This window comes from Crinia signifera, chromosome 3, assembly GCF_055691185.1.
Source record: "Crinia signifera chromosome 3, ASM5569118v1, whole genome shotgun sequence".
Classification (NCBI taxonomy): domain Eukaryota; kingdom Metazoa; phylum Chordata; class Amphibia; order Anura; family Myobatrachidae; genus Crinia; species Crinia signifera.
The window spans coordinates 71,091,476-71,115,636 of NC_139219.1; the positions used below are offsets into that span (position 1 = coordinate 71,091,476).

The 24,161-nt window shown below is 44.0% G+C and overlaps 1 protein-coding gene across 5 annotated transcripts in view; it reads right to left on the reverse strand.

Moving 5' to 3' along the window:
* Positions 1–24,161, reverse strand: part of NINL (ninein like) — a 118,356-nt gene that overhangs the window by 44,865 nt on the left and 49,330 nt on the right. For all 5 annotated transcript variants that reach the window (XM_083175975.1, XM_083175976.1, XM_083175977.1 and 2 more), the window contains 9 exons: positions 16,212–16,311; positions 14,421–14,599; positions 12,759–12,825; positions 12,154–12,338; positions 10,849–10,992; positions 6,547–6,714; positions 2,577–2,713; positions 1,524–1,664; positions 1,173–1,347 (listed from right to left, as the gene is read on the reverse strand). In XM_083175975.1, coding sequence (XP_083032101.1) covers positions 1,173–1,347; positions 1,524–1,664; positions 2,577–2,713; positions 6,547–6,714; positions 10,849–10,992; positions 12,154–12,338; positions 12,759–12,825; positions 14,421–14,599; positions 16,212–16,311 — 1,296 coding nt within the window. The remainder of the gene's footprint in view (positions 1–1,172; positions 1,348–1,523; positions 1,665–2,576; positions 2,714–6,546; positions 6,715–10,848; positions 10,993–12,153; positions 12,339–12,758; positions 12,826–14,420; positions 14,600–16,211; positions 16,312–24,161) is intronic.

Below are 24,161 nucleotides of genomic sequence, written 5' to 3' on the forward strand. Positions count from 1 at the left end.
AGTTAGTGACCCGTTTCCTGCTGTAACCACCTCCACTCTCTTGGCAAGGCTTCTCCACTAGATTCTGTATCAGTGATTCACATCCATTCAAACACAAGCAATATTTGGAGGTTGGACACTGATATTGGGACAATAAGCCCCGTGTCTCGCATCAGATTTTCTATTTCACCCCATCAGATGTTCTATTTCACCCCATAGTGGTCCAAAGGGTTTGAGGCCCTAGCTCTGTGCATGCCAGCTGTTAGTCCTCATTTAGGAATAGGGGTGTTTTGATACTGAAACAAATTTACAGAAAACAGAATTTTCGAAAACATCTGTGTGTGCTGTATATTTAAGGATTTCCTTCACTAGAACCAAGGGGCCGAAGCTAAATGCAAACTTTCTTGAATCAAGGCACCCTAGAGTATCAGCATTTTTAATTTGTGAAATTAAGAAACTGATATTAAATTAAGTAAATTGTGTCAAAATGGCCATAAAGCCGGCCATACACTAGTGTGATCTGGCCACTTTTCTCACTATTCTGACAGATCGGGCCAAGAAAACATGTTTGACATCTGATCTGATGCGCGGTCCTGTGTGCATCAGATCAGTCTGAAATCTAATGTGCTGCACACTTGACTCGGACAGCCTCCCGACAGCGGGGAATAGGAACGCATACAATATACCATATGCAAAAGGTTTTGATCTATCGCATTTGATACTGCCGCCTGGGAAGCTCTGGGTGGTTCAAGGGGGATCAGCTGCGACTTCTTCCATCGGAGAAGTCGCAGTAGTGCATGGGGGGCCTTGAGGGTCAGTTATGTGGTGGTGTACAGTTGTGCTTTGGATTGTTCACATGGATTATGATTGGCAGCCACTAGCACTGGTTTTGCCTATCATTTTGACCATAAATAATTTGATTTGGTCCTTGGTCTTTGTTTTAGAGCCAGCGTTTGGTATTGCACATCGTCCTGTGAGGTTTACATGTTGCTGCACATCCATGGAAAACCAAAGCATGCAAAATTATTGTGCAGACAGAGGCAGTGTGACACTTAGTAGTGGGGTTGCAACGAACGGCATGCCGTTATCACACAACACACGCTACAGGAATCTGCACTTTCATTCTGTGAGCTTGGCAGTAGGAGAACGGTCAGTGAAATGAGAAATGTAAAGGGAAAGGTATCACTACATGCCTTTAAAGATAAGCTGAGCTTGTCTCTCAGAAAAGCCTCTTCCCTCTGTAAGTTAGCCAGATCGGTCTCCAGTGTTTTCTTTTGTTGGTCGGTCTGTTGCAGGAAATGCTCCTTCTCGCTTTCCAGCTCTAAGCGAATCATTGATAGGTTCTGTTTATACTCCTGCTCCAAATCCCTGCAGAACATAAATGATATTATACAAATACATTAACACAATATACAGCACACAACATAATGAGAGACAAATACAGAGAACCCAACAATATACACAAGAGGAGGCAGCAAGCAGGGTTAGAGTGTGTATAGTACATCTGAATTATAAAGGAGTGCTAGCCCTACAGCCCAGCTCACTTGATTTTGCTCTCGTTGAGACTCTCCATGACAGAGTTATGGTCATCCACCTCATCAGCCAGCTGGAGGTTCCGTTTTTCTGCTCTCTCCAGGTCCTGTTTGATTTTGTCTCTCTCCTTTGTGACTTGTTCAATTTGGCCACTGCAAACACAATCATTGCTTTAATTTAGGGGAGGGGGAAAACACAGCTTATTTAAAGCCAGTAATACTCTGCATCGCTGCTCCTCTAAGAAAAATGGGTTCATTTTGCCCTGTCCATATGTGTATGCACCAAAATTGTAACTGAAGACCTATTTCACTTCCCTTAAGGTGCCCATACACGTTTGCGCTTTTTCGGGCGCAACGCGATGCACGCTCCTGCGCACAGCACAGAAAGTCTGTGCAGCACGTACATTTTTTACTAGTTTGCATCGTATCTAGTATAAAAAGCACGGGGCTGTAGCACATTGTATGCTTTTTTGTACTAGTTACAGAGCAATCTAGTACGGAGTTCATCGCTACGTGTATGGGCACCTTTAGTCAGAAAAAAAAAAACAATTCACATGGAGGGACCTAAAACTGTTCAGTAAATAATATGTTCCTAAAAGTGTTTGCTTACTTTGAAAATACAATTAAATAAATGTCACTGTTTGCCAAGCACGGAATCATACCTGGCCTTAGCCAAACGCAGATCCTTATGCAGTATCCAGTATACCCACCCCAAATATAGCCCGAAAGCTGGATATAGCCCTTTTTGCCTCCTCCACCCCATAAAAGGCCAGTTATTAAATAGCACGATATTTTCACATCTGATTGGATATAGCACTATAGTGTGTCAGTAGGAGGAACCCATCCCTCAGAAGCTCCATTTGCCCACCTTAAGCACTGCTTCCCCAGCCCACTGCACTTCTGACCTTGGCATTTGGGAGGACAGCAATTTCTGCAACATCACATCCCAACGCCCCACAAACAGCCCATCATGGACTTGGAGCGGTAATTTCACAGTGTAAGATGTATGCAAGTTTGTAAATAGCTCCATATCTGGGCCAGGAGGCTTATAAAAGGGGAACTTACTGCTGGTGATGCAGTTCATTCTTATAAGAGGTCAATGCCGCAAGGTGCATTCTGTTTTTTGTTACAATTATCTCATTGTCTAAAGCAGTGGTGAGCTCCATGAGGTTCACTTGTTCTTCCACATTAAAATCCAGGCTCTAAAGAGAAGAATAATATAGTTTAATTTATTTAACATTGTGCCTTGGACATTGACTTCAAAACAGCATACAGGTGGAGTGTACAAGTAAGAAAAAAAAAGACACTATCCTTATACAGATTCAGGGCGGGATGTATTAAAATGCATCGCCGCCCTTCGCGCCCCCCCACCCCCGCCGCGATGCTGCCGCATATGTGCTAACATATGCGGCTGGCATCGCGATGCGGTGATGGAGGCCCCCCGCGATACCTGTACTGTGGTCTGCTGGGGGTCTCCGTCACCTCCCAGCCGGCTTCTGCTGCTTTCACGCCGGGGACAGCAAAGCAGGCTGTCCCCGGCGCTTCCTCCTCCCCCCTGCAGCCGGAAGGACGTCCGGCTGCGTTGATAGGGGGAGGAAGGGCTTACCTTCCGGGGTCCAGGAGGACCTGCAAGAAGGTAAGCCCAAGGGAGGGGGAGAGGGAGGGTCGGCGAGGCGGCGGGGTTGCGGCGACGTGGCAGTTGGCGAAAAGAAGCCCATAGGCTTCTATAGGGTATCGCCACCCAAAGGTGGCGATACCCTTCAATGCGGTATCATTTTTGATACATTGGAAAATGCGGTAAAACCGGGGTTTTACCGCATTTTCCATTTGATACATCTCGCCCTAGGGGGGTAATTCAGTACCACTCGCTAAGCAGCTTAGCGAGCAGCTTAAAACCACCTGTCTGAACACCCCCCACAGCCAAATCCCCTCGGTAACATGCGAGGGGATGTGTACGAGGACACATCCCCTCGCATGCAGCCACTAGCAGGAGAAATCATTCAATGGTCTGAACTGACTTATTTACGAGCGCTAGAACGAAGACTAGGTGGGCGGCTGGTACTTGTTTCCTAGCACGGCGCCGTACGGAAATCGCATGTGATGGGATTTTTTTTAAAAATGTCTTTTTTTCTTTGGCCATTGTAACCCAGTATATCGCATGGCATCGCATCGCATGTCCCGCATAATCGCATACGATTTTATAGGGTGTGCGATGCCATGACATGAGGTATACAATAATATGATTGTATGTCCCAAAAATAGGTTTAACGCACCCCCCCACACCAAAGCGTGGCGAGCGGCGGGGGAAACGCGTCATCCGACTTTTTCATTACCCCACTATCCACGTCAGCGTGGAGTTGATTTTATATAGTGTGGCGAGCGCAGCGAGTCCCCGAGCCCCGCGAGGGGACGCGGAATACTTTACATGGATTCCGCGTCCGCTTGCCACGCTTTGGGCACACTGATGTGGATAGAGTAATGAAAAAGTCGGAGGACGCGTTCCGCCACTGCTCGCCACGCTTCAGGGTGGCGTGGATAGTGGGGGGGGGGGGGGGGGGTGCATTAAACCCTAATTGCATGCGACCATTAAAAAGATAGGATGCAATAAAACATCGCATGCCATTATTGTATGGCATGCGATGCGATCAGATGCGATTTTTTTTTATCGCATCCTATCTTTTTAATGTATTCACTGACTTAGCCCATTAAAAAAAATAATCGCATCGCAGGCATACAATAATGGCATGCGATGCGATTTCACTACCCTGAATAGCCCACTACGCAAATGGCATAGTGGGCGCCGTGCTAGGAAACAAGTACCGGGCGGCTGATGTCCTGTGACGTCAGTCGCCCACCCCCGGCAAGCATCGGCCAGCCTGCATTACCAGGGGAATGCGCAGCATTTTTATGGGGATGCCGGGCATTCCCCTGGTCTGGTCCTTTGTCCGCCCCCGGCCCTCCCTCCCCGCAGTGAACGGCCTGGTGTGTAAGTCACCAAAGCCATTCGCTGTCGGGGTTTGCACATGCGCAAACCCCAACCATCGGAGCTGGGGCATAATTCGGATCGCTACGAGCGATACTGAATCAGCCCCTTGATCATATTAAAATGTGAAGTGTCCCAACATTGTATTAACTGCATACCAATGAATGAAAATAAATGTAGAGCACAGAATACACTACGGAGCAAGTTCTATGCAGTTGTAGAAAACACGCTGAAAAGTAAGTTACAAAAAAAAATAAAAGGTAATAGTTTATGTTCATCATTTAACAAAACGCAAAGTGAATGGACAGAAGGGACAGAAGGGAAATCTAAATCAAATCAATATTTGGTGTGACACTACAGCCCTGCAAATGCTGCTAGCAAACTAGTCAAGCATCCACAACATTATATGAGAGGGGGGGGGGGTAAAAGGTCACATGATTATTTTATAGAACCGCCATTTGGAAAATCACTCAACCAGACACTACCCAACACTATCCCGCAACACTGATTGTACACTGAGGAGCTTCTCGCCGGCCGCTGCTAATGAGCAGCTGAGCCACCAGAGATTTAAATAATTAGGACTGGCCCTGGAAAGGGAGAGAACTGGGGGCGCTATATATAGGTTGTGTCTCCTGCAGCCGCTAAAAGCTGGGGTAGATAGCCCCATAAATACATAAAAGTAGAAGAAAAAAAAAAAAGATAAGCAGCGCACACAATAAATGAGAAAGATTAATAAATATAAAATTATGTAGATGGATTGGATGTCTTTTACAAAATATTTTAGTGAAATCAACATTAGATAAAAAGCAATATAAAAAGGAATAAAATGTGAACACCCACAGATTAATTGATTGTCCGTCCCTATAAGTACCCCTAAATAACAAAGGGAATGTATGTAGGAAGATATTTATCACCCTGGAATTGGTAATGGTAACGTCCGCTTATGTCCACGTGGTCGGCCCAAGGCTGGTATGAGTAACTGTGTATCCACTGGAGATACTTTGCAGGAGTAATTATGCAGACGGAGTGATGGTGTTGCCTGTTCCACGGTAAACGTAAATGTCCAAGGGTAGATAGGTGGCCGATGCCATGGACCCCAAATGATGCAAGTCCCAAGGGGTTGGTTCGGACTACAATCTGGAATTCTGTGTAACGGTGGGTGTCCAAGCAGCTAGGTAGCTTTATTAAAGGTGGGTAAAGCTACCTAGCATAGCGAAACGCGTCTGTAATTACTCCCGCAAAGCATCTCCGGTGGATACACGGTTACCTATACCAGCCTTAGGCAGACCACATGGACATAAGCGTATGTTGCCATTACCGATTCCAGGGTGGTATATCTCTTCCTACATACATTCCCTTTATTATTTAGGAGTACTTCTAGAAATGGACTCTCCGGGACAATCAATTCACATTTTATTCATTTTTTCAGTTGATTTCATTAAAATATTTTGTAAAAGACCATCCAATCTATCTACATAATTTAATGCTCCAATAGAGAAAGCAGCATGTGGGGGCCCCCATACATTACAGTAGCAGATCTCAATCTCTTCATGGTAAAAAAAAGTCTATGGAAATAGTTTAAAATGCAGTAGTGGACAGCCTATGACCAAACTATAATTTTATCCTACTACCGGGTAATAACTCAGGTAGACCATTTCACAACGAACCTGGAACAGGGCCATGGCAACAACCCAGGTTATAAATGATGGTATAAAGAGGGTATTATACAGCATAGATGACAGCGCCCAGGAAGCTATTTGTGTCACTTCTTCAGGAGTTAGAGTTCACAGTGATGAGTTTTTCTATTGTTCTGCCAACTCTGCTAGTGTATGGAGAACAGAAATATTCCTAGCACCAACGTACACACACACAGGAACTTTATTTAGGTTTAACAGCGTGCTAAGAAGAACAGGGTGGGTATAATCATAAATGACCCTAAATGGGTGATAATGCATATAACAAAGAGGTTTTTTAAATCAAAACACATAGTTTAGTAATCATTTATATATGCTAGCACCTGATCCTTTCAAATAAGCAGAACTGACTTCTTACCATTAATATCTCTCTACAGTCTTCAATGCCTTGCTCCTCCCAGATGATCATAATCTGCTCTGGGTTCCCAAAACCCGACCCATCATCGATGCTGGAGAAGAGATGGAAGGGTCCATAGCCAGACAGAAGAGAAGTGGTGGCTGTCTTATTGCTGTTCTCTTCTGCAAACTGCAGTGAAACATTACAATGAGATCACATATCTGCGGTCATTGGGGAGAGCTATATTCGGTCGACAACTATAATAGGCCGACATGGGCTATATGTCTACATGACAAAAGGTCAACACGAAAAACGTTGACATGGTTTTTCAAAGCCAGGAAAAAAAGGCTGTTTTTCATACCCTACCATCCACTAGGGCGTGGAGGAAGAATAAAATAGTGTGCCGAGTGTATCAAGGCACCAAGCCTGAAACATGGCATGCAGAGCGAGCCATGCGCAAGGACATGGTACACTTATACGGTGTCCATGTCGACTTCAGTCCACACAGACAAAAAAACCAATATCAACCTTTTTCATGTCAACCTAAAGTCCCCGTCGACCTATAGTCCATGTCGACCTTTTATAGGTTTCGACCTATGGCCTGTCCACCTAAGGGTGTTGACCCAATGTATATCAATCTACATTGGGTAAAACCAATGGCCCATACCCCGTAAAACATTATAAATGACTCATAGTTCCTGCAAATCTGTACAGGTTGAGTATCCCTTATCCAAAATGCTCGGGACCAGGAGAATTTTGGATAACGGATTATTCCGTATTTCGGAATATTTTTATATTTCAATGATGTATTTTGAAGTATCTTGCATTTATGCTGTATAAACACATAATATACACACAAATATATTTTATTACCACATAAAATACACACAAATATATTTTATTTGTTCAAAAAACAAGGTTTCAAAACGTGAAACAAAATGTGTGTACTATCTCAGCACTGAATTTGAATGCCAAGCAATCATTGTCTTGCACATATATAGTGCCAGTTACATATCATGTCCCCAGTGATGCTGTTACAAATGTCCCCAGTGAGTTTTTAGCAAAAAAAAAAATTTTTTTTTTTCACTTTCTGGAATGTCTGGTTTTCGGAATAATTCGGATAACGGATATTCGGATACGGGATACTCGACCTGTACTGATGTGGACCACAGTGGAAATGCAAGGTACACTAATACCCCTTTCCCACTGCAGGCTTTACACGTGTAAATGCCGTTTTTTTAGCCTTTTTAAACGGCTAGAGCTGCAGTGGGAAAGCTCCAGGTTGCTTTACACGGGTAACAAATACCGGTTTTTGTTACCCGTGTAAAAAGCAGTGTTTTTAACGTGTAGGAGCCGTTTTTTCGGCAGTGGGAAAGGGGTAGCCCTTTACCCGTTAAAAAAAAAAACGGCATGGGGTCCCCCCCCACTGCCGTAACCAGCACCAGGCTGAAGGAGCCGGGGCTGGTATTAAAAAAATCAGGAAACCCGACAAATAGGGGTTCCCTGATTTTTTACAACCAGCCCCAGGCTCCAGGTCCGGGGCTGGTTCCCAAAATACGGGGGACAAAATGACTAGGGGTCCCCCGTATTTTAAGAACCAGCCCCAGGCACAACCAGCCAGCAGGGTAATGCCACAGTCGGGGGACACTTATGATATAAGTTCCCGCGGCCAAAGCATTAACCCTACCGACCAGTCAGCCTGGCCAGGGGCCCTGGGGGAGTGGGGACCCCCCCCAATAAAGGGGTCCCCCCCCTCCAGGACTTACCTGACCAGGCTGAAGCCTGGTGCTGTCCTCGATGCCCCTGGGCGGTGGGCATCGAGCTGATGGTATGGTGTAAAAAATAGAATAAAAACCATTGTCTTTTACTGGTGAACTATGAGTCCCAGCAAGCCTCCCCCGCAAGCTGGGACTTGGAGAACCACAAGTCCCAGCCTGCGGGGCATTAAAGGGCCCGCTGGGTCTTGTAGTTCCACAGTAAAAGAAAGAGTTAAATAAACACACTGACACACGTGAAAAATAAAAGTTTAATACATACATAACACATACATACTGATACTTACCTATCTTGAGCCCGTAGGTAGCCCTGGTCCTGATCCGTGTCGGCGTCTGTATCCATGTCGGCATCCCTGTCGGCGACGGCGTCGGCGGTCCGGAGTCCGAAGAAATCCATTTGGGAAGCTGTGGAAGGAAACCATACTCACCTGTCCCAGCGCGACGTAGTCCAGGTAAGGTCTTTGCAAAAAAAAAAAAACCGAACACCCGAACCAAGCGGACAGCTGAGAGACGCACGGTGTGTTTACATCGTGCGGCTCCGCCCCCGAATGCCGCTATTGTTCACCTTGCGGCCTAGCGGCTCCTGATTGGCCGCTAGGCCGCAAGGCGGCCAATAGCGGCATTCGGGAGGCGGAGCCGCACGATGTAAACAAACACCGTGCGTCTCAGCTGTCCGCTTGGTTCGGGTGTTCGGTTTGTTTTTTTTGCAAAGACCTTACCTGGACTACGTCGCGCTGGGACAGGTGAGTATAGTTTCCTTCCACAGCTTCCCAAATGGATTTCTTCGGACTCCGGACCGCCGACGCCGTCGCCGACAGGGATGCCGACATGGATACAGACGCCGACACGGACCAGGACATCAGGACCAGGGCTACCTACGGGCTCAAGATAGGTAAGTATCAGTATGTATGTGTTATGTATGTATTAAACTTTTATTTTTCACGTGTGTCAGTGTGTTTATTTAACTCTTTCTTTTACTGTGGAACTACAAGACCCAGCGGGCCCTTTAATGCCCCGCAGGCTGGGACTTGTGGTTCTCCAAGTCCCAGCTTGCGGGGGAGGCTTGCTGGGACTCATAGTTCACCAGTAAAAGACAATGGGTTTTATTCTATTTTTTACACCATACCATCAGCTCGATGCCCACCGCCCAGGGGCATCGAGGACAGCACCAGGCTTCAGCCTGGTCAGGTAAGTCCTGGAGGGGGGGGACCCCTTTATTGGGGGGGTCCCCACTCCCCCAGGGCCCCTGGCCAGGCTGACTGGTCGGTAGGGTTAATGCTTTGGCCGCAGGAACTTATATAATAAGTGTCCCCCGGCTGTGGCATTACCCTGCTGGCTGGTTGTGCCTGGGGCTGGTTCTTAAAATACGGGGGACCCCTAGTCATTTTGTCCCCCGTATTTTGGGAACCAGCCCCGGACCTGGAGCTGGTTGTAAAAAATCAGGGAACCCCTATTTGTCGGGTTTCCTGATTTTTTATTACCAGCCCCGGCTCTTTCAGCCTGGTGCTGGTTACGGCAGTGGGGGGGACCCCACGCCGGTTTTTTTTTTTTTCAATTCTCCCCCCCCCCCCTATCTTTACACTGCTTAAACGGGTTTTTAAACGGGTAAGTGTGAATGTGACAAAAACAGCTTTTAAACGGTAATTTACCGTTTAAAAGCTGCAGTGGGAAAGAGTCTTTATGGCTCTTACCCGTTTAAAGACCCGTTTAAAAAAAACGGGTCATTACCCGTGTAGGCAGTGGGAAAGCAGCATTAGATGGTGTCCATGCTGACCTATGTTGACATAGACACCAAAAAAAAACATGAAAAACTCATGCAGACTTTTTCCATGTCTACCTTTTGAGCCTGTCGACAAATAGTGGTTGACCATATGACTGTTAACCTAGACATTGTAGATCTAATATACCATAACCCAGTGGAAATAAAGTGATACTGGGGTAAATTCTGTTAGCTGCAGTTTTGTGGTTAACACCTAATTCGACTTTTTCTGTGTCAAAAACCTGACAGACATTATGCAAAGGCCTCTTTCTGTTTCACACATTTCTTTCTGTTTCACACATACAGAAACACAGGTAATCGCACATACAGAAACACAGAGGCAATCACAAGGTAGCAGACTAGCTTTCTAAAGCTGGGCATACATCAAGGCGATTCGGTCCGATTTCGGCCTATTGCGACCAATCGGCCCGTTAAAATCGGACCAAATCGCCTCTCCCTGACATGTCCGCATCGGACCCGACTAGGTGGTCGGACCGGCTGGCCGTCCGACCACCCGTTCTGGGACAGGCACTAAGCAGTGACGCATGCGATCCATCACAACGGATCGCATGTGTCCCTGCCGCCGGAAGGTCCCGGCGGCTTGCAGTCCATCGGGTGTCCGTACACTGCTGCGAGACGTCGCAGGCAGTGTATGGGCACCTTAAGCTTTTGCTTCGAGCAGGCTTACTAGTTTAGAATAACAATCTAGCTAAGAAAATTTAATACATTCCAAGCTGTAATCTTATTACTGTTTTTTCTATAAACTTTTGCAGAGATTTATTCACCCACCTGGAACATCCATGGCCGCCTTTGCCGTAGTGGTGTGGAGGAAACAGGGAAAGGTGCGTGGCTAAACAAACCAACTTGGAACTCCTGGAAACTTACTCTGCCATCTCCATCTCGGTCCAGCTTATTGAACAAATCATCAAGTTCCTACAATAACAAAGTACACGATTGTCAACCGACTACAGAGGTTATAGCTCTCCCTGAACAAAGTACCAAGCATTGTGCATTTTCTCCATCAACAGTCTCTAGTTTTGTATGCTTCCACTGGTTTGCAACCAAGGGGGGTATCCAATATGCTGCAGTAATTTCCTGCAGGTAATGTATTTACTGATGCGTATACACAGTTTTCCTGCCCCAATTTGCTAAGAGATTCAGTCTACATCTCTATTGTACAATACTTTCAGCACACAGAGCTGGCCCTAGGTATAGGTAACCAAGGGAAATGCCATGGGTATTTGACATGGTTAGGAGCACCCCAAGTCTAGGGTCTGGATCGGTGGCAGTTTTGGGCAACAGGATAGTGGCAAGTACACTGACAGCCACCGACGGTACCAAATAAGCTAACTACTCAGGTCCAGGCACCTGGCAGTGCAGACAGAGACACTAAATCCCTAATGTACAAATGCTGAAGTACCGCTTGGCTTGTCTTTAGACACCACTGTCCGTTGAATCAATGAAACCTGTAGCAGCCCTATGGCAGGTGCAGTGTCTTCTGCTGAATACAGCCTCCTATGTGAACCCTATGGCAGGTGCAGTGTCTTCTGCTGAATACAACCTGCTATGTGAGCCCTATGGCAGGTGCAATGTCTTCTGCGGAATACAGCCTCCTATGTGAGCCCTATGGCAGGTGCAGTGTCTTCCGCTGAATACAGCCTCCTATGTGAGCCCTATGGCAGGTGCAGTATCTTCCGCTGAATACAGCCTCCTATGTGAGCCCTATGGCAGGTGCAGTGTCTTCCGCTGAATACAGCCTCCTATGTGAGCCCTATGGCAGGTGCAGTGTCTTCCGCTGAATTTAGCCTCCTATGTGAGCCCTATGGCAGGTGCAGTGTCTTCCGCAGATGCCAGCTCCTCACAGCTGCAACCCATTCTGCTCATAGTCTCACTCCTCTGCATACAATCTAGATGAAGGAGTTGTTAAACCTTCTTTAAAACAATACAACCATGATGTGGTGGCAAATAAATTGGTTATTGAATCAATGGTTTTATCCATTTGTAAGATATTTATTTAGGTTTAAAAAAAAAATCATTGCAATTCTAACAAAGAATTAGAATGTTCTCCTCATGATATCATGACTTGGCTCATACCTCTTTACTGAGATCTTCAAGCCCAATGTTGGTACACACAGTGGCAAGCTCCTGACGATTGAGGTATCCATTGTGGCCTATGCCCAACTCCTCCCAGATGTCCCGCACCTGATTTTCAGTCATGTCAGAATCTGAAATTCTTCTAGGACTTTCAAAAATCCCTTGGTTCCAAGTCCTCAGCTGCCCTAAGAGAGGGTGTCAAGATAATGGCTTAACCCTTTGAGTGCCAAAGGAATTTGACAAAATTGATGTAAACATTGCCAAGCAAACATTAGTATTCATCCTAATGACCTGTAATGTTACCTTATACAGGAAATATCATCTTTTGTTTACACAACAGTTTTTATTTGAATTTATAGAACAAATGTGAGGGACGCTGGCATTTTTAGTGGATATTTTGTGCATCTCTCAGAGAGGTTGGCACACAAAGGGTTCTGGTTTATGCAGCTTCTTACACAGCTCTGATTTTGGAAGAATGTATGCCTCACACAATCACAGCATTAGAGTAAATCTTTAAGAAGTTGACATTAAAAGTTCCTGTTGGCAGCTGCAACCGAAGCTTTGCAGCAAATTAATTGTATTGTATTTACTAAATTAAGCATTACCTTGTGCCTCGAAGTTTTCAATCTGAGCCTCCTTAGCTAGCTCTGCTTCTTCTTCAGACTTCAGACTCTACAGAAAAGATCATGAGACAGATTTATGTATAAATGATCTGCGATTGTAATACGCAAGGAAAAGAAAAAAATATACCAGGCAAAGGCTCAAGGAGAAAAAAAAACATCCTTTGTAAGCTTAAGAATGTTTGTTAACCTCCCAGACCAACCAGAGGCCAAAGCAAACACAAGAAACCACAGTTCACTCACTTTGTACTATTTCATATTAACTGGATCCTTAAAATCCCAAATTATTAAAGTCAAATGCTGCATTTAGGGGCCGATTCATATCTGTTCATTTGGGTCTGAATTTGGCCCCATCGCCAATATTTGTGGTTTGCGCATGGGCGAATATGCGGTGAGCTGAACCATTTGCTCCGGAAAGGGAGGGCCGGCAGCAAGGGAACGCCCAGCTAACAAGCGGCAGCTATTATGTGGGAGAGAGCAACTACAAGCACCAGCGTTGCCCTGTGGTAGTGCTGTGACATGTCGCGAGCCATCTCACATTGCAAGGCAGGAAGGGTGGTGTGGCCACTTTAAGCACTGCAGGTAAAAAAAATATAGAACAGGGAATATATGTACAAGAACACATGATTTAGTACAAGTCCTAACATAGTTAAAGATATAAAGAGGGCATTAGGGCAGTGGCTGTAAGAACAGGGACTTGGCTCATGGAAGAAGTGTCCATAAAAGAAGGTAACAGGACGGTGCAGGGGGCTGGCAGAGGGATCATCAACAGTAATACAATGGACTGTGAGGAAATACAAAATGGAGGCGAGAGAAAGTCAGGGGCAAATACATCTATGATCACAGCTGGTGATCATGGGTGAACGCACATGACATCTTTAAAAGTGCATGTAGATGAGCCTGGGGCTTCCAGCTGGGGAGTGCTGGGCATGCCCCCACATTGCAGAAATCAGGGGCATGCAGTTATGCAAGGCACGTGGTGGGTCTGAGGAAAATCCCATGGCATGGGATTTTCACGGATCTCTCGCCTTCATATTTAAAAACAAAAGTCAAAAACGCTGCTCTGGAGACCATCAAATGAATACAGAATAACCCAGTGCTAGATTAACGTCTGGGCCTGAATCTGAAAATCACCCAGGGTTTATGGTGTGCCAATACATGGGGTGTGACCAAAGTCGTGGCATTGTGAATTATAACATGTAGGACATGACCAGAACTGTGGGTATGTGGACTGCATAGGGGTGCGACTAGCAACCAACCATCCCAATATTTATTATTGGCAAATGGGGTTCACAGCATTTATTCATCGGCTGTGAGTGCTACACGAACACTGGGAACAGAAGAGGGCAGACTGTTTAAGCAGACAGCAAGAATTTAGCAATTTTAATAATGGGGAAGGGCAAGGCACCCCACTGACACAGCCTAGCACAAACCCTACAAATTACCAATCTATATTCCCAAACTGAACCATCACACATCTTGAAAAAATTGGCATCACGGAGGAGGAGTTTGCATCATGGGGTTACCGCAATAAAGGTTGACATGCACAAGCACTGGTGCACAGGCAAATGGTTTTCAGCATGTAGCACCCCATTTCTACTGAACATAATCAGAGTTTAGGATTTTCTTATGATGAATCATCCCCACCTCCACACTCTCCAGCGAGGATGACCTTCTGAGCGGACACTTTCTCTGACTGTTTACATGATGCTGCTCCTGCAGATATTTGTTGGCCTCATTTTCAGCAGCCTCACGTTCAGGTTGTGTACGCCGTCCATATCGCTTGGCACCTTTTGTAAACTTTGGTTTTACTTCATCTGGGATCACTGAAGAAACAAATCATTTTGAAAAAAACAAAAACAAAAAAAAATCAGAAAAAAGGGAGAAAAAAACAAAACAAAACAAAAAACAGTCTCTTGACTTCAAGGTAGCCAAGAAAAGGTTGTCCCAAGTGTGAGAGATTACTTAATGCACAGATGATTCTACACATTACATGACCATCAGATCGGAGGAGAGCACCTGCGTTCATCTCACCAATCTCTACTCAAAACTATTGTTTTGTTCATTGTTCTTTAAACCTAAAGCCATTTGTCTGCAAACTGAGGCCCACTCGTCATATTATTTCATGTTCTAAAAAGTACAGTGCATCACTGTAGTTACTGTGATTATTTGTTCTAGAAATGTTCAAAATGCTAATTTCATGTAGCTGGACAAATACACAAATTTGCTATGTCTTTTTTAAATACGCTCAAGTCTTAATTAATAAAAACAGAATGTAGACACAATAAAAACAAGGCTTGCTAGGCTTTCCATTTCCTCATAGATATTGGCATCACAAAATATAAGACAACCTCCTGATCAGCCTCCAATCTCGCTCCAGACACGCAGACATTTGTGCGCATCCCCATAAAACATATAATCAGCGAGTCCGGAGTTACCCTAAGTGTGGCATCCATACCATGGACTCGAGGGGCAAGTTTAACTGAACATGCGCTAGTTTTGTTTACTTTTATAAAATGTTTTATACTTCATATAATGATACCCCCGATTGTCAAGAGAAACATCCCAGGTTTAATTTTTATTAATTTTATTCAATCCACCCAAACAAAGACAGACCCTCACACTCATCCCTATACAACATAACAAATGACTTGTTTAGCACATAGCTGGGTCAAAAATCTATATTCCAAAAGTCTTTAAACAACCATTCTATTTCTAGAAATATCTGGACATTGGATTATATATACAAGAAAGGGATAATGAAGCACTATATAGTATATACATACAAATATTAAAACATCAACTGCCTATGAGTCTATGTTCTCGTAAAGACCCATCTAGTGGCGGGTCACTGTCTGGGGTTAGTCCAAAGGCTCCAGATATGTTCAAATTTCTAGACCAAATTCCAGGTGGTATATGCATGGATAACTATGATTAACAAGGGAGACTCAGTCATAACACATAGGAGTGGACGGGCTCAATTACTTTCTAGTTATGTGCATCATAGCCACCATCAACAGTAAACACTACTTAGGCAACAAGAAGGCTTTCCTAATTTGACAGCATTGTTTTTGCACCTTGCGGAACATATGCACAGTGTGAACGCACCACACCAGGTACTCTGTGGTGCGGAATAAAAGGTAACATGGCACCCAGTCCCTGATTTACTCTAACCTCACAGGTTCCCTGTAGAATGAAGGGAAAGCTGTCCTACCCTAAAAAGCACACTAGGACCTGTATAATCAATATATCTTCTCTGTGGCTATGTTCATTTGAACAGCCTGAAAGTGATTTACCTCCCTGTGTATATCTTCTATGGTATGAGTACACGGCGCTTGCCACATCAGGTCTGTGTATACTTACAATACTCTGGATATTCTACTTAAAGAAAAACATATTTTCAAAAAAGCAAAAAAAAAAAACCATGTGACATCTTACCTGGCTCTAAATAACTACTTTCATCGTCATCGGAGAGGCTGATGTCAATAGTCGATGACAGCACGGCAACAAATCCTTCTTTAAACTCTGCAAAATTGACCTAACACAAAGATATATATTATCCAACTCACACTAATAATTATATATCCAACAGAACCAAAACCTGCCTGTACACCACGCCAACATGGACTAGTGATAAACTTACGTTAACCAACTGTTGCACGTGTGAGTACAAACAGAAATACACACACACACACACACACACAAACACACACAGGCCTAATTCAGGCAAATTTGTTCTAAAAACGGACAAAGCCATTTTTTTCACTACAGGTGAAGCAAGTAACATGTGCAGAGTGTTATGGGGCCTACACACAAGGAGATGTGTGCTCAGCGATCTGTCAGCGCCAGTGTAATGACAATTAAGAACACGCATGCTGATTCTCAATCGTCCAATAGTGACGCATGGGGCAACGCATCACTACGGCCCCTACACACGTAGTGATGTTGGAGCATTTTTATAAGCTTAGAAAATGTCCCTAAATTGCTATGCGTGTAGGTCCCGGATTCAGTATTGAATCCCGGCGGTCGGGATCCCGGCGTTCAGAATCCCGACGCCGGAGTCCCGACAGCCAAAATCCCGACAAGGGGGGGACTTGGATCGCCCCCCCTTGCGGGCTCGCTGCGCTCGCCACGCAGCAGGCCCGGTGCCTCGCTACGCTCGGCACACTAATTTATTCTCCCTCCAGGGGTGTCGTGGACACCCCAGGAGGGAGAATGTGTCGGGATTTCGGCAGTCGGGATTCCGGCGTCGGTATTCTGAACGCCGGGATCCCGACCGCCGGGATTTTAACTGCATCCCGTAGGTCCCATATGGTTTGAGCGAGTTATTTCTGTGCAGGGTAAATACTGGCTGCTTTATTTTTACAATGCAATATAAATTTCAGTTAAGACACACCCCACCCAAATCTAACTCTCTCTGCACATGTTACATCTGCCCCAAAATGGTTTCATCCATTTTGAGAACAAATGTGTCCTGCGCTCAGGTCTGAATTAGGCCCATGATGAAGGAGAAGGAAACTAGGAATTAAAACTTGTGATTTTGTGGGATAATACATAACACATGAAGTATAGACAGTAAAAGGAAAACATACAGGAGACCAGCGTTTAGGGTGCAGACAATATACTGGCAGCGGCATCCAAATTACCAGAATATCAACAAGTGTTTGGTAAGTATACCTACCATCTCCCCCTTCAGTCCCCACCCCACAGCCTAACCGTAACCCCCACCCTCCAGTGTCTAAACTTAATACACACACAGCAAACTTATATACCAGATATTAAGGGGGGGGGGGGGGAGTAACCCCAGGCCCCCAGCCACTTAAATGGTTCTTATTCACCTTCACCGATATACAGCAGCCGGCAATAACAGCCGATTATTGAGAATACATCATTTAGGTATAGTTGTACTTGCTCGACCAGTGCCTTTTTCCTACCTTTCTGGCAATGTAAATGCTAGACAATACACCTAAATTATTGGGTTATGACTATTATCACACTTCATTTGTATTAAGAGGTCAATACATTAAAAGCAATATGGCTGACTTTCGTTCTTTAAAATCTCCCAGTCAGCAACACTTTCCTGGTGTGGTAACAGTTAACAGATTAGCTGGATCAGGTTCCAGAAATATCACTATGACCAGGCAAATCTAACTGCCAGTAATGCCACCTTGGTATATAGGATGAGGACAGAATGACATTATTGACAATAGACCCCTAGTAGCTGGAAGGAGAGATAAGGGTGAGAAAGACAATGAAACAATGCCACCTCCACTGAACAATAGCCGCGGTCTTAACAGTATTATACAGAAGTCACCCTGTATTAGTGTCCTCTAGGAAAAGAGCATTGGCCTAGAGCTGCATGTTTTTATATGGACACAGAACTTCTAGGTGATATATATATATATATATATATATATATATATATATATATATATATATATATATATATATATATATATGATATGATTATATGATATACAGAACATTATGCAATGTTACGCTTACATGAGGTAAATAGGCATCATGTATGTTTCACTTGCGCTACGAGTAAAGTTCCAAATGAATTTTCATCCACGTGACGTGGATGAAAATTCATTTGGAACTTTACTCGTAGCGCAAGTGAGACTATTCTTGTTTTTTCTATTTGTCGATTGGGTGGTTCGGTGACCACATTTATAGTCTCTTTGCTGCTTGAGCCATTTTGCAGCGCCTAAGGTGAAAAATATTTTCTTTGCTATCATGTATGTTTGCTCTGCTCTGAAAGACTATTAAGAAATAAAACGGCTTTGAGATGCTCTACATTGTTTCCTTGGCCACATCACATGCAGGAACGGAACCATCTGCTATATATGGTAAATGGCAAACTGCTTAATGACCGTGCTTTGCTCAAATAGCTACACAAAGCTCATCAAAAAAGGTCTGTCTTAGTTCTACATTTAAAATAATAATTACTACATTCAAGTAAATAATGGAACTTTAAATAATCATTATTTTGCTTCCCCTGGGTCGACAGGTATGAAGGTCAACACAAGCAGTAGGTCGACATGGGTTTTTTTACTTTTTTTTTCGAGCCGACATGTGCCGACAGGTGGTATTTCATGATCCTACCATCCACTAGGGCATGGTGGGAGAATAAAATAGTGGCCAAGCATGGCAAGTACAGCGAGCCATGCGAGGAGACACGGTGCTACGTTTCAGTGTGTGTGTCCAAATTCGGGACCAAAAAAGAAGTGAAAAACCCCATGGTGACCTATTGACTGCCGACCTAATTACTGTCTATCCAATGATCCCATTCTGATAAAGCGTATGGCTTAAAAGCGGTCTACCACGGAAATGAGATATACTGACTTTACTACTCAAGGGGTCTCTGAACTGGTGAAAAAAAACCACAACTCTACATCCATCCATCTCTTGTCCAGTAACCAATGGAGAGAATGCAGTGTCATGTAGTGCAGGTATCCCATATGTACACACAGCTTACTTCTTATATGTCCCCCTAGCAGCTGAGAAAGCTCTACAATAAATACATTCATCTATATGGCATTACTGTAGGCATTTGGTTCTCCTTGCAACATTATACTATTTTCACACTAAAATGAAAGTGAAATACTAGTGGGGAATCTATTGTAAGAAACACAAGTTTAGCTCCTCACACGTAATCAGACACACACATAAAGCTTACCTACAGTAACAACACCACCAACAGCTTTCCTCCAGACTGGAGAGATAAACATAAAGACAGCTTCAACTCAGCAACATCAGCAAGGGTGATAAAAGGCATATAGCACATAAGTGGCCTAGCCTTTACATCCATCGTGCTTAACAGCCTAACCTCAGCTGAGAAATCACTTTCCTATTCCTACCCACCCCCTTGCATAGGAATACTGATTAGCAAACTGGAATCTGCTGAAAACTCCATCCAACTCACAGAAATACTACAAAGCCAGGATGCACTTGCAGGACTGTGAAGGACTGCATGGCTGCCATGAACAAAGTCTGGCATGTAGCAAGAAGCAGGAGTCCTTCTGTTACAGGGTTTGGCAAAACAGGAACTCCAGTAAGAAGGTGAGGTGCCAGTGGAGTTCTCAAACTCGGTACCCCACACATTCACGTTTTTCTAGGTCACCCGACAGATGCACTCATTACTCACTGACATATTTTAACGCATCCACAGGTGGAGCTAATTATTTCACATGTGATTCTGTGAGGAGACCTGTAAAACATGCACTGTGTGGGGTCCTAAGGACCAAGTTTGAGAATCCATACCTCCTAACATGGCCCATGCCAGGAGGGACAAACTGCTCTGCTCGTGGACTTTCCTCCAATGCTGCTTTCCCACTGCAGACCCGTTTTATGTTACAGGTAATCTTAAACGGTATTTAGCATTCCCACTGCAGCAGATTACAGTTTGAAATGCCATTTAAGACCCATTCCCATTGCAGGTAATACGTTTTAGCTCTTCAAAACGTTTTTACAGCATTGGTGTGCAGTGGTGCTAGTAATATATACATTGCTGGCCTGTGCCAGCAATGTATATATTACTGGCTGATAATTAATCATTGGTGTGCAGTGGTACCAATAATATATACATTGCTGGCCTGTGCCAGCAATGTATATATTACTGGCTGATAAATAATCATTGGTGTGCAGTGGTACCAACAATATATACATTGCTATACAAAAGATTTGGGATTCCAGACTTCTAAGGCGCAAGGGTAGATGGTGAGGCTTATCAAACGGCGATATTCCTCTTGAACTTGCTACTTTTCTTCAATATTCACACTCGATGCAATGTAGAAAAGAACCACAATAGAAAGAAAGAAGCCAACTGTTATATGCTGTTTCTCATTCAGATCAGAGGTGATTGTACACAAATAAAGATAATATGGGCGTACCCCACTCACGGTATTGGCGGAGGGGTACAAGCGCGTAGCGTTATCTTTAAGGACCCTCTGGTTCTTTAAATCGACCTTTCGTTCTCCCGTGTATGTGAATGTGAGTAAACAAATAAACAAAATATCACTATTAGTGTGTGTTCTTTGTCTAGTTTCTTAGAACAAATGTATCCAAGGTACAGGACAAAGTTTTCTCCTTTTATGTGGGCGTACCTCACTCACCAAATGCACGGTGGGGGTACACCTATAAAGGTTTCTTTGTGAAAAAAAGTATTAAAGTGTGAAGACAGGATGGGCGTACCCCACTCACGGTATTTCAGATGATGAACAGGCCCGTAGCAGGTTCTTTTGTTGGGGGTCCTCTGTCCACTCAATAAATAGTGGGGATTTTCATCCAATCGACATAAAAAGTGAAATACATATACAATGTGTAAATTATCATTCAATCTTCTGAATAATAGTGAATAATCTTCTCAGGAAGAGGAGAGAAGGTGTGTACAGTAAGCGTACCCCAACTCACACTATGAAGTGTTGTTATAAGTGCATAAAGGTGTCTTTATCTACAGGAACCATAGATTTTCACCATGTGAAACAGAAAAAGCAGGGTATACCAGGGGATTTTCTTCTCATGAAGGAGGAGATGAAAGGGTGTGTTGCGTACCCGACTTACGGTTGGGTAAGCCTTGGGACTCCTATAACGGTTTCTTTAATCTTTATATTTCTTGTGACAATCACCATTAGTTCCGGTGAGAGGACGTGTACCCAGGAAAAAATTATGAATGTAATTAGCCGTAACACAGTCCACTTTGAATATTACAAAAATACTCCTAGCCAGGTGTTTTTTTATAAAAGTAGAAAAATTTTCTTTATTCCAAAAACCATATCCTTTGTCTTCATGACATTCGGACAGATCATAAAAACAGGGGGGTACAAAACGTGGACCACACACGGTCACAATACAAATAACCACAAGGACTACCGAAGAAATCCAAAAAACATCCGGATACAATAAAGATAAAAAATAAAAAATAAAAATAAAAATTTAAAAAAAAATTTAAAAAAAAAATTGCAAAGTACTTGAAAACATACGTACATCCAATGTTGGGGTTCTGTGGTGTAAATGGTGATGGCTGCTCACACTCCACACTAGCAGTCGACGCGTTTCGGTGTGTCAACACCTTTTTCAAGACAAGGATGTCTTGAAAAAGGTGTTGACACACCGAAACGCGTCGACTGCTAGTGTGGAGTGTGAGCAGCCATCACCATTTACACCACAGAACCCCAACATTGGATGTACGTATGTTTTCAAGTACTTTGCAATTTTTTTTTTAAATTTTTTTTTAAATTTTTATTTTTATTTTTTATTTTTTATCTTTATTGTATCCGGATGTTTTTTGGATTTCTTCGGTAGTCCTTGTGGTTATTTGTATTGTGACCGTGTGTGGTCCACGTTTTGTACCCCCCTGTTTTTATGATCTGTCCGAATGTCATGAAGACAAAGGATATGGTTTTTGGAATAAAGAAAATTTTTCTACTTTTATAAAAAAACACCTGGCTAGGAGTATTTTTGTAATATTCAAAGTGGACTGTGTTACGGCTAATTACATTCATAATTTTTTCCTGGGTACACGTCCTCTCACCGGAACTAATGGTGATTGTCACAAGAAATATAAAGATTAAAGAAACCGTTATAGGAGTCCCAAGGCTTACCCAACCGTAAGTCGGGTACGCAACACACCCTTTCATCTCCTCCTTCATGAGAAGAAAATCCCCTGGTATACCCTGCTTTTTCTGTTTCACATGGTGAAAATCTATGGTTCCTGTAGATAAAGACACCTTTATGCACTTATAACAACACTTCATAGTGTGAGTTGGGGTACGCTTACTGTACACACCTTCTCTCCTCTTCCTGAGAAGATTATTCACTATTATTCAGAAGATTGAATGATAATTTACACATTGTATATGTATTTCACTTTTTATGTCGATTGGATGAAAATCCCCACTATTTATTGAGTGGACAGAGGACCCCCAACAAAAGAACCTGCTACGGGCCTGTTCATCATCTGAAATACCGTGAGTGGGGTACGCCCATCCTGTCTTCACACTTTAATACTTTTTTTCACAAAGAAACCTTTATAGGTGTACCCCCACCGTGCATTTGGTGAGTGAGGTACGCCCACATAAAAGGAGAAAACTTTGTCCTGTACCTTGGATACATTTGTTCTAAGAAACTAGACAAAGAACACACACTAATAGTGATATTTTGTTTATTTGTTTACTCACATTCACATACACGGGAGAACGAAAGGTCGATTTAAAGAACCAGAGGGTCCTTAAAGATAACGCTACGCGCTTGTACCCCTCCGCCAATACCGTGAGTGGGGTACGCCCATATTATCTTTATTTGTGTACAATCACCTCTGATCTGAATGAGAAACAGCATATAACAGTTGGCTTCTTTCTTTCTATTGTGGTTCTTTTCTACATTGCATCGAGTGTGAATATTGAAGAAAAGTAGCAAGTTCAAGAGGAATATCGCCGTTTGATAAGCCTCACCATCTACCCTTGCGCCTTAGAAGTCTGGAATCCCAAATCTTTTGTATTGTATGACCCTGTGTATTGCTATTAGGTGATAGCTGTGGGTAGTACAGACTCAAGGCTGCAATAAGCGCCAACAGGTAGCCAGTTCCTATAACCCCCTTTTTCTTTGCAATATATACATTGCTGGCTCCGTGTTCAGCAGGGGGGGCGGGGCGAGCAGGTCTCCGTGTTCAGCAGGTGGGGGGCGTGGCGAGCAGGCCGGGAGGGGCGGAGCGCCCAGCTTGTGTGGCCGGGCGGGGGAGCAGGACTGCCGGGCGGTGATTGACAGCGGGACAGCGCCGGTGAGCGACAGCGGGACGGCGCCGGTGAGCAGCGGTGAGTATATGACGCTGCGGGCGGGGAGGGGGGTGGCAAGGGAGGGAGCAGACAGCTGGACTGAAAGCCGCGCATTTTTCAGCCCGGCTGCTGTATACAGATTCAGCGATGATGGCTCAAATATGATAGATTACCGGCTAAAACCCTGCTCTGAAAACGGGTTGAAATACTGTTTAACTTTAAACGGTATTTCAACTCTGGCGCTTTCCCACTGCAGCCTTAAAACGGTATTTTGCCCTCAAAAATCGGCAAAATACCGTTTTAAGGCTGCAGTGGGAAAGGGGCATTAATGTATGATTGCCAGCACCTGTGTTGAAAAGGTTTACTAATAAGAAAGTTGCTTCACCACAGGTGATGGCAATCATAAATTAAGAGGAAAGTCCAGGAGAAGTGTAGTTTGTCCCTCCTGGCATGGGTCATGTTGTGAGGAATGGAACTGTGGGGCAGATGTATTAGGCCAGTGGTAGCCAACCCTAGCCTACGAAAGCTACCAACAGTTCACATTTTCCAGGCAACCTAGCTGCTGCACAGCTACACTCATTAATCACTGACACATTTTAAAAGATACACAGAT